This window comes from Canis lupus, chromosome 27, assembly GCF_003254725.2.
Source record: "Canis lupus dingo isolate Sandy chromosome 27, ASM325472v2, whole genome shotgun sequence".
Lineage (NCBI taxonomy): Eukaryota > Metazoa > Chordata > Mammalia > Carnivora > Canidae > Canis > Canis lupus.
In genome coordinates this window covers 16111135-16123156 of record NC_064269.1, presented here as the reverse complement: position 1 = coordinate 16123156, position 12022 = coordinate 16111135, and the positions used below count along the sequence as shown (strand labels likewise).

The window sequence follows — 12022 nt, the reverse complement described above, 5'->3', positions numbered from 1 at the left end:
CACTTAGAAGAGAGATAATAATAACTTCATTATCTAGAAATTTGTTGCCAACTGTGATATTTGCAAAAAATACCTAACTTTAGTAAAGGGATCTTATAAGATATTAAAATCCAGTCCGCCCTTGAGGACTAGAAATACAGTTATTTAACAAAGTCTAAATGACACTTAGGTGGTAAAAATTGCGAGTAGTATGATTAAATGAATCCCTATTATCAGTACAGAGGGAGAAGGAAGAGCAGGAGGAAAAAAAGGAGAACCGGTGTGTTTTAACCTTGTTTTGCAAAGTGATCACAAAACAGAGGATTTTTTTTTTTTTTATAATTTTCCTTGTGTGGATATACTCCTTTCACCTAAGTTTTGTAAATCTTACCTGCGATACCACACTATTGCAAAAGCCGTTTAGTCCAAGTTATACATGAACCCAAGGTAACCTGTTGCATATTACAAATGCAGAATAAAATAATATAGAATTATTTTTAAAGGTGCATAATGAATATTTTATAGTAAAATGTTTCTGCTATTTTATTAAAATACAGCAATTCAATTAAATATTTCCATAAAATATGCAGAGGTCAATATGCATTTTCAACAAATCATCGACAAACATGACCCTTCCCTATGGCTTCCTTATGTAACACGCAGAAGGACAAGAATCTCTTGCTTCATTCTTACTAAGCCAGAGCCCACTCATTTCTGAAAGTGTTCATTACTCAGTGACCCTGAAGATGAACCTCTGAGATCAGTATGTACTGTTCTCATTTCAATTAAAGTACACTACCACGCTCACTTGGTAAGGGAGGGAGAACAATCTCAGAGGGAGTCTTTGATCCTGAAGCCTTTTCATCTGGAAAGGGAAGAGCTTCCCTCTGAGGCTGGTACTGAAAATGCTAGGAAGGTCAGTGAGTTGATGTTTTCTTCCAGCAAACAAAGCTCTGGTACTTATATTATACATATATAGATATCAAATGGTTAATTGTTTTATATCTTGGCCAGAAAAATCAGGGTCCTATCTGAAAACACACTTGGTTCTCTTATTTGTGTGTAATCTGGATATTCCCAGGTCACAAGTCTTTTTTTTTAAAGATTTTATTTATTTATTTAGATTTTTAAAAAACATTATTTGAGAGAGAGAGCATGAGAAAATGAGCATGAATGAGGGGGGAGGGGCAGCGAGAGGGAGAAGCAGGCACCCCACTGAGCAGGGAGGCTGAGGCAGGGGCAGGATCCCAGGACCCTGCAATCATGACCTGAGCTGAAGGCAGATGCTTAAATGACTGAGCCACCCAGGTGTCCCAAAGATTTTATTTATTTACTTGAGAGAAAGTGAGTGGGACAGAGAGGGAGAGAGAATCTGAGGCAGACTCCACGCTGCGTGCAGGGCCTGATGTGAGGCTCGATCCCACCACCCTGAGATCATGACCTGAGCTAAAACCAAGAATTGGATGCTTAATTGACTGAGCCACCTGGGTGCTCTCACAAGTCTCTTTCATATGTTCAATCAGAAGTCTCATTTGAGAAAATAACAAATAACTGTTGTTATTGCAATAAATATACAGGCATAAAATAAGTGGCATCCTAATATTAAAGGATGCAAAAGTAGTTCAGTGGAAGCCTTTTCAAAACTTCACTGGGGGGAGGGTGGGAGACAGGGAGTAAAGTATGGAAAGATGGCATCTGAAAATGCTTCAAAGGAAAAGACACCTATTGAAAGATGAGAGGGTTCACCAGATGGTCAAGGTGTGGAAAAAGATTCTAGTCCAAGAAACAGCACAAAAGATACCAAGATAGAAAAGAGACATGGAACAGACCAGCAAAATCCTCGAGGATTTCAGAACCTGAGCTGGAAGGGTATGAGAGGAGACACTGGTTGCCTATGGTCACCAAGTTCACATCATAAAATCTTAGTATGGCATACTACACAGCATGGACTCTACCTTATAGTTCATGGGGAGGACAATGGGCAGAATTTTCATATTAGAAAGAAATCATTAGGAGCAGAGTGGTGGATCGAGTGGGAATGTGCAATACTGAATCAGAGGGGCAGTAAGAAGCTACTGCAATAGTAGACCAGGGGTGTGAAGAAGACTGAATCATGTCAGTGGCAAGTGGAGAGAGAGGAAGGCTCAGAGAAGAATGAAAGAGCTCTCTGATCTGAGATTCTTAAAGATAAACCCTTTCCCAAAGAACTGTAAAAATGAGTCACTCTCTGCCCCAGAAACAGTAGGTGAGAGCCACTTTCATACAGCAGAACACGCAGATAAAGCTAGGTTCAAATCTGGGCCTTGTGCTCTGCCAGTTGTGTAATCTTGGGCAATCTACTTACCACCCTAAAGTGTCACACTGATCATGCGGAAATCAACAATAATGCCTTATGGAGATGTCAAGGGGAACAAAGATGAAAAATGGAAAGTCCTAATTTAGTGGCAAGCATGTAAAAAGAGGCTCAATAAAAAGATGTTCACCAAATAGATAAGATTCACATGTATGGTTGCTCGCTTTGTGTTTCTAAACAAAGATATAAACATGTCTACATTAAGTCAACAATTTATTTCTGAGGCCCCGAAAGCACTTATTTAGCTGTTCTATTAATAGAGCTAAAGGAAGTTATTTGGAAGGATTTGTATCAAACATTCAAGTATTAACTCAATTCAATTAGCATGTAATGAGCACCCTCTGGTAGGGGTGAACAAGCCAAGTTCTAGAAATCCTGAGAATTGCACAATAAACCTCCATTTATCAGCTCTGTAGATTATCTAAAGATAACTGAATGGTTTCTATGGCATTAATACCACAGAATGTTCTCTGACTGTAGTTTCCTATTGCCTAAACAAGAGAAGAGGAAGCGTGGTTCAATGGATTACTTCCCTGACACACACCACAAATCCTCCCAAGTTCTCTGGCTACAATACACACTAACCTCAATACTCTATTATCAAACTCCCTCTACATGACCAGCAGCTTCTTTTTGCTTCTTTGCTTTGCTAATGATGTTCATTTTGCTGGGAATGACTTTCATTCTCCCTCAAAACACCAGTTCAAAGTGTATCCTATCCTTCTTTTAAAGTCCAGAATGAAACATATCTCCTTCGAGAAGTCATTTGACTGTAAAACAGTAAAAAAAAAAATTATCTGTTTGCTATTCTCTTATGGTTGTCATTACTATATTTTAATGGAGGAAATGTTAGGTTTTAACTATGAGGTTTAGTCTTTTTTTTTTTTTTAAGTGCCAACCACCACATAATTGTTCATGTGTTAGCAGAGGGAAAAGAACATGTACAGCCTCTCCAGACTGATTCCCATTGCTTGGCACTTGAAGGCAGCCCTGTAAATGCTGGCTGAATGAATGAATGAATCAATGAATGTGTCTGATCACTCTTAATTTCTGTAGGTATTTTAATATAAATCATAAAGATGGAAGGAAACTTCCCATGGGACATAATAGGAAGCTGGCAGAAGGGCAGCATGGTATCACTCTTCATATAGTTTTATAAAATTAAATATATTAAGATAGAAAAATATGTGATTGTTTTAAGATATAAATGGGCAGAGAAGATAGAATGACATTTCTACAGAAAAAAGGGCTGTATGGTAAAGTGGACACAGCGGAAGTACAGAATATATTCAGTTTAAAACAACATTTGTGAGATACCTCCTTTTAAGGTGAACTGAGTGGAAAAATTAAAGGGGGAGACAAACCATAAGAGACTCCTCACTCTGGGAAACAAAGGGTAGTGGAAGGGGAGGTGGGCAGGGGGTCGGGGTGACTGGGTGATGGGCACTGAGAGGGGCACTTGACCCATCAAGCACTGGGTGAGCACTGGGTGTTATGCTATATGTTGGCAAATCAAACTCCAATAAAAACAAATGTAAAAAAAAAAGAACTTTTAAAATAAATAACACTGTCAAGAATTATTATTTACAAATACATTAAAAAGGGTTAACTTCTTTGGACCCTACTTTCCTCATCTGTAAAATTGAGATTTAATCACCCAATAACACCTAAAAATATCTCAAAATCTTTTCATGATAATTAAATTAAAAGTGTACGTTTACTACCTGGGCCACTGAATGTTCTTAATTTAAGTTTCCCCAGGGCAACCAACACTACTGACAATTGAACTCAGTAATGCTTCTCGCACTCTGTAAGGTGTGCAGGGAGCGTCAGCACGGAGCGGATGGTGAGGGCAGGGAGGGCAAGCTTGAACATCAATGAACCATTTTCTCCTCTACTGTATGTACTATTCATTTAAATGAAACTAGGTCTGTCTTCTCCATGTTTCAAGGATTACTAAAACTGTTGATTTAATTCTATCAGATTATTTCATCTTTTTAATCTATTGGACAGAAAAACAGTATTTACCTATGCAACTCAGTATTTTGAAATATGAAGTAGAGAGCTAGAAAAAAAAAAAACCACATCCAGCCACTCTCATCTTTTTTTCTTTTTTTTAGGGTGCAGTGATGGATGGGCTAGGGAGCAGGTATTTTGAGGTGGACCGGTCCAGGCAATGGAAGGATTAGAAAACCATATTTCTTGTATTTTGACTATTTGGTTAAATTGATCTTTTTTTTTTTTTAAGATTTTATTTATTTATGATAGTCACAGAGAGAGAGAGAGGCAGAGACACAGGCAGAGGGAGAAGCAGGCTCCATGCAGGGAGCCTGATGTGGGATTCAATCCTGGATCTCCAAGATCGCACCCTGGGCCAAAGGCAGGCACCAAACCGCTGCGCCACCCAGGGATCCCTAAATTGATCTTCTACATTAGGACACTATTTGACTCCCTGATTTGCTTTCTTTGGATAGATCCAGGGAGTGGATTATTGAATAAATAGTAAAAATAATTGGGTGTGGCTCCTCTTGAGTCTCTTCAGAATGAATGCCTTGGACACCCAAGGCAATACTGAAAGCTCACACATCCTCAAACCATAGAGTGGCTGTTAGTAAACTGATGCGGATTTCCATGCAGTGAGTCTTGCAAAGTTGTTTTAAAAACATGTAGTCAAAGTCACAGTTTTCTTACTTATGTGGACTGAGCAAAAGCCTCAAAATAACTTCCCCCTTTCCAGAAAAAAAGGAATTCAAACTTCACCTGAATTCGAGGTCTAACTCAGCAAGGTGACAACGTTCCTTGAAAGCCACCTCTCAGATAATGATGAGCCCATCAAGCACTGGGTGTGGGAAGCTTAAGAAAAATAGAGAGCATAACATACCCAGCTGGGGTACCCTGCTCTACGTCCTTTCATATTCTATGAGCACTACCTGTTATTTGCTTTTTAGTCTCCAAGTCTCTGGTTTGCTTCAGCACCTGGAGTAGCCGAGGTACCCCGTTGAGTTCAGCTACCTCCAACTTGTTGTCATTATCTTCAAATACCAAGTTTCTCAAAGCCCCACACACGGCTCGCTGAACATCTTCATTCTGAACTTTCAGGAGCTGCAGAAGCTTGGGGATGCCACGAAGCTGATTGACCTGGGGAAGAAGTGGATGCGTATTTCAGGTATTTATTCTGATGTGCCATCAAAAACGTTCATTGCAATATGAATGAACACACAAAGTTCAGCACTGTGGATTAGAACCCCCCATCAAATAATAAAGGAGACATAGCCTGAGACTCACAGCATAAGGTATATGCCTACCATCTCACTGAGGAGCTAACAATAAATTTGAGAAGACTGAAACCTGTGAGATAATTGAAAGAGAAAGTTAAAGTGATAGAAGGTGGGTAAGTGATAGCTTTGTGAATGAAAAGAGTTAAGTTATAAAAGCCTTGAGCATAATGAAGATGAACAGACTTGGGAATGTGAGGAATAAAGAGTTTTATGGAAGAACAGCACATATTACGGGAGTATTTTTTTTTCCAGGACAGAACTTTACAGTCAATATAAACAAACAGATCTCACTTCATTAATGGTAGAAATAAAGATTCATTTACCATGGCGACGGTAGTAGCAAAGCAAACTAATCCTAAATGCCAGCTATTTTTACGATCAATTGCTTTGGGTACTTAAAGATTTACATAAAAATTATGCAAGCAATTTAAGTAAATAATGTAACTTTATACTTTTTGATATGCTATTTTTAAATTTTATTTCATTTTATTTTATTTTTTTTAATTTATTATTTATGATAGTCACACAGAGAGAGAGAGAGAGGCAGAGACACAGGCAGAGGGAGAAGCAGGAGCAGGCTCCATGCACTGGGAGCCTGATGTGGGATTCGATCCCAGGTCTCCAGGATCGCGCCCTGGGCCAAAGGCAGGCGCCAAACCACTGAGCCACCCAGGGATCCCTGCTATTTTTAAAATATTGCTTTCTCCTATCCAAATATGCAAGAAAGAGTGTGCTGTCTGTTAGAGCCAGAACTAGGAATAGAAACATAGATGGCTTAGATTCTGAAATGTATGGTTGTTTAAGAAGAGGCAAATAATGGCAATCTGAGCAAGGTGATTTTATATTTCAGGCTGCAAATATTATCTAAAAAAAGAAAATCAAGAGGTGGACATGGGCTGCTAAAGAGAAATGTTAAGTTGCAGACTGAGGGCTTTCTTTCTCATAGTCTTCCACTGGCATCTGATGTAGAAAAATTTTGTTTTTTAGAGAGAGCAAGAGAGATCGTGAGTGGGGAGGGACAGAAGGAAAAGGAGAGAAAGAAATCCCAAGCATGGTGAGTGTGGAGCCCAATGCAGGGCTCGATCTCACAACCCTGAGATTATGACCTGAGCCAAAATCAAGAGTCCGATGCTATTCAACTAAGCCACCCAGGCACCCCCAGAAAATTTTAGTAAGAACTTTTGGTAAAGATCTCAGTCACTTTCTCAATCTTAATGCAGACATTTTTAGGATATAACTGTGAATGAGCAGGAGTTTCCCTTTCAGATGAAGTTCATCACCTACAAATGATGCCCTAACTGCACAACAGTTCAGTGCTCCAGGGCCCAGTAACACCTTTTCATATTTTCTACGTATCATCAAAATCCAGTTTCCTGGGGGATCCCTGGGTGGCTCAGTGGTTTAGCACCTGCCTTTGACCCAGGGCGCAATCCTGGAGTCCCAGGATCAAGTCCCAAATCGGGCTCCTGGCATGGAGCCTGCTTCTCCCTCCTCCTGTGTCTCTGCCTCTCTCTCGCTCTATGTCTATCATAAATAAATAAATAAATAAATAAATAAATAAATAAATAAATAATCTTTTTAAAAATCCAGTTTCCCTTTCATAGACAGATAAATGGTATTTAAGACATAATTTTCCAATATGACATCTTCCTTTGCTAGGATTGGGAAGAAAACTAGCAAGGCAAGAATAAAAGCCAAGGTTTAAAAATAATAACTGTAATAATAATAATAATAAAACACAGATAATGACTCCTCCACCCACTTCCAGGTGTTGGCATAGTATTAAGAGTTTCATATACATTATCTTATTAATAGCTTGTTAAGAACCTTAAGAGAGAAGTACTCTTAGGGCGCCTGGTGGCTCAGTCACTTAAGTCCATGTTGGGCATGGAGCCCTGCTGAAAATTCTCTCTCCTTCTCCCTCTGCCCATCCCCCTTCCTTCTCTTGAGAGAGAAAGAAAGAAAGAGTGAGAGAGGAGAGAAGTAGTTTTTTGGTCCGTTTAAGGTTTCACTGGTAGTAATGACTACTACTACTACTACTTATCACTCCCTTCAGAGGGGACATTCATTTGCAGAACAGGATACAATTGGTAGACTGGTCACAGCAATTTGGTTGGGCTATGTCTACAGCTATTTTAATATATTTGTGTGACAATGCTAATGAGAAAGATTTCTTCACTATCAATTAATTCTGGTCCCGCAGATCACTATTTGATCACTTCATCTATTCCCATTATTACACTTCCTTAAAAGCAGAAAGGCACAGTTTATTTTAAAAACAGTCTGTAACTCACAGGTTTCTCTAATTTCATCAATTTCTTCTTTTTTTTTTTTTAAAGATTTATTTATTTATTTATGATAGACAGAGAGAGAGAGAGAGAGAGAGACACAGGAGGAGGGAGAAGCAGGCTCCATGCCAGGAGCCCGACGTGGGACTCGATCCTGGTACTCCAGGATCGCGCCCTGGACCAAAGGCAGGTGCTAAACCGCTAAGCCACCCAGGGATCCCCCTAATTTCATCAATTTCTATTTCATAGTTAGGTTTTAAGGTGGTTAAGTTTACACTCTATCAACTTCATAAATGCCACCTATACTAAATCTTCGCGCTAGCAGTATAAACATCAGACACAAAAAGAAAATCCTGTTTGTCCTGAAGGTACTTTGCAAACTTAAGAAATATTTTATTACTTAATTTATAATTTATAAGTTGCCTTCTTCAAAATATGTGAAGTGGCTTACTGGCCATATTGCATTTCCAGATGCGATTATGGAATTAGCCAGAGTAGCATGTGGAAGCCTCCACTGTCCTGACTGAGGTGGGAGGGTGGGGGGCTCAGAGGGCAGGTTTCCCTTACCCTGTCACCTTTATCCCTTTGGCTTTCAGCACTTGCTCTAGCCCGGAAAGAAGGAATTGCAGACACACCATGCTCAGATAAAGGCTGAAATCTGCCACAGCTCTAGTTACTGTAGAATTTGACTCCCTAGTGTCTGGCACCTATCCCAAATTTAAAAAAAGACTTTGGTTTCTTTTATCCATTTTATCAAGCAGATTGATACGAAATCAGTATCAAATGCAAGAAGTTGATGATATTTTCCTCACTGCATATAACTAGAAGGATGGTTGGTGATGGATCTATATGTACTAAGACCAATGTCAAATGTACTGTCCTTGCGCCTTTAAATTCAGGGAAGCAGATGTGGGACCAGAGAGGTTGCCTGTGTTTCCCAGTTATACTGAATCCTCAGGGGATTTGTTCTCCCTCTGGGTAAAGGAAAAAAGATACAGACTAGCATGAATGTCTCAGAACTTCAAGAGAGCTTTCATTTGAGATCATTTCTAAATATATGGAAGGGCTCTATTCTGATTCTCTTTGCTGCCAACTATAAAATAAATAATGAGGATTTCTGGTGGCAAATAAGCAGAGGGAACAGACTGACTCCTTTGGGGCAAGGGTTCCCTTGTGCCCTGTGCCTTTGCTCTCTCTCTCTTTCCTGTGTAGAATGTTCTGACCACTATGCCTCACTTCTGGCAAAGCCCTTCTCATCCTGCATAAGCTGGCTCAAATGTCACCTCTGTGAAATGTCACTCCTCTTCTCTCTTTTCCTTACCATTAGAATTAGTCACTCCCTGTAAATTGGTTTAACATTTCAGGAAGAAAATTGGCAATATGTGTCAAAAACTTTAAAAGTATTCTCTTCTAGTAACCTTCACGAGGAAATAATTTGAAATGCACACACATGTAATCGTAACTACATTATTTATAATAGTGAAAACTTTAATGAAACCATAAAGGTTCAACAACAGGGAAGACTGGTTAATGATTGTCACACATCCTTATGTTGAAGTTTCCATGGGAGAGGCAGAGCAATTTTAGAACTGACCTATATTTTATAAGTCATTACAGTTCCCTCACCAGTCAAATGGAGATTATCTAAGATTAACAATCTGCATGCTAGGTATATAGTACTCGCTCAACACATAGTAGTTATTACTATCACCATTAATATGCCACCATTAATATGAAGTATGCAGAATATTGCTAATGTTATGAGAAAGTGCTTAAGATACAGTGTTACTTGGGGGATCCCTGGGTGGCTCAGCGGTTTGGCGCCTGCCTTCAGCCCGGGGCGTGATCCTGGAGCCCCGGGATCTAGTCCCGCATCGGGCTTCCTGAGTGGAGCCTGCTTCTCCTCTGTCTGTGTCTCTGCCTTGATCTCTATCTGTGTCTCTCATGAATAGATAAATAAAAAAATCTAAAAAAAAAAAAAAATACAGTGTTACTGAAAAAAAAAACTGTATAAAATATCTATGTATTTCCATTCAAACACAGAACATAAAGAAGGAAATGAAATTAGTGAGCTTGAAACAAATGATGGGGGGATAAGTTATGAAAGCAGCTTGTTATTTTGTATTTTTTTAAACAAGCATATATTTGTGCATGTTTTTAAAAATCAAACAAAAATATCCCTGCAAACAAAGCTACATATTCAATTTGATTACAGCTATGTAAATACATGCATTTAAAAAGTTAGAGAACAAAACCAAAATGATAACAATAGTGGGAACTGTGGGTATGTTTTTTCTTCCTTTTTTTTTTAATTTCTCAAATTCTGAGCAATGAGTTTATAGTAAGATTCTCCAAGGCAGTTACGGCAATCAATACGTCAGTGATGGGATCTGAAGCAGGCATGGAAATAAGGCCAGTTTTAGAAAGGTCTTGCAGATTAAATTAAGAGGTTTGTCCCTTCTCCTACAGGTAGTGGGGCAGCTATTGGAAAGGTCTCCCTTGGTGCTGTAAGGTGACTGTATCAGAAGTGGTTAAGAATGGAGGAAGGAAGATTAACCAGGAAGCAGCTAGATTAACAGAAAACATCGTGATAGGGATGAGCATAGTAGCACTGAGTGGGGAGGCACAGATGTGGGTAGGTTCAAGACACTTTTAGTAGCAGCACTAATAGATCTTAAAAACTGCATGAATATGAGTAATGTTGAGAGGTAAGAATAAAAGAAAGTTCAAAGTCTCTGTTCAAGTTTTTGTGTAACAGCATCTGGGTGAACTACCACTCACCTACGCAGGAAATAATATGTTCTGATTCATTACTTCGGGGCAGGCATTGTACCATTATCCAACTGCTCTGACTGCATTCTCACAATTCTTTCTAGTAGGACTATTATTCCAACTTTAAAGGTAGGAATGCCGAGGCTCAGAGAGGTTAAATATCTTGCCCAAGGTCACTGAGGTAAATAAAATAGGGTGCTGGGTTCACCCTGTCCGAGTGACTCCTGAGAGCTAACATTCAAACCACCAATGGTCCTGCCTTTCAGCCCAGTAGGAAGAACAAGTTTCGAAGGGTTGGATACTAGAGATGAAAAGCAAAGGAAGATAATGTGTTCAAACCACCAATGGTCCTGCCTTTCAGCCCAGTAGGAAGAACAAGTTTCAAGAACAAGTAGGAAGAAAAGCAAAGGAAGATAATGTGTTCAAACCACCAATGGTCCTGCCTTTCAGCCCAGTAGGAAGAACAAGTTTCGAGGGTTGGATACTAGAGATGAAAAGCAAAGGAAGATAATGTGTTCATTTTCTAAAAATGCTGATGTTGAGTCCAGTGGGATGTCCAGGAAACAGATGGATGCATGGTTTGAAGCCCAGGGCAGGGATATGGGCTGGAGATGCAGTGAGTCATCAGGATCTTTATCACATCGGAATGGAAGATGTTCGAGTGGATGAAGCAGGTCAGGAGATGGTGTCAAGTAAGAAAAGTCCCAGGAAAGCATCTAAGGGGCTGGAACCCACAATCCCAAGATCAAGCGTCACATGATCTATTGGCTAAGCCAGCCACGTACCCCTGTAATGAATGGTCTTTTATACATAAATTTAAACACTATAGCACCATGCTTAATGTCAGCAGGATTGTGTTAATGTTCTTGGGTTATAATTCTTAATTTTTATTACCATGCATATATATTTTTAGGTTTCAGTGTGATTTTCATGTTTCATTATTCTCAAAACCAGTGTTTATCCTAGCCTTAAAATAAGAGCCAAGAAGGCAAGCACAACATTAATCCTATATGTAAGCAAAATGATATTTATAATCAAATTAGTAACTTAAGAGATAGTAGAAATCTAGCTCAACTTGAGTAACAAAAGAAAAATTCAAGTATTTCCAGATTAGAAAATGAAAGCATGCATAATAATGCCAAGTTTTTTTAAGTTGGGAATAAAAAAAGATTTAGGGGTGCCTGAGATGGTTAAGTGTCTGCCTTCAGCCCAGAAATCACAGAGTCAGGAGCCTAAGGTCCTGGGATTGAGCCCTACATCAGGCTCTCAGGCCCTTGAATAGTCTTCTCCCTCTGCCTCTCCCCCTACTCATGCTCTCTCTCTCTCTCTTAAATGAATAAATCTTTTAAAAA

General features: G+C 39.3%; 1 protein-coding gene across 3 annotated transcripts in view; it reads right to left on the bottom strand.

Moving 5' to 3' along the window:
• PKP2 (plakophilin 2) overlaps positions 1-12022 on the bottom strand; it is an 87687-nt gene that overhangs the window by 41781 nt on the left and 33884 nt on the right. For all 3 annotated transcript variants that reach the window (XM_025455577.3, XM_049102281.1, XM_049102280.1), the window contains exon 5: positions 5263-5470. In XM_025455577.3, the coding sequence (XP_025311362.2) occupies positions 5263-5470 (208 nt within the window). The remainder of the gene's footprint in view (positions 1-5262; positions 5471-12022) is intronic.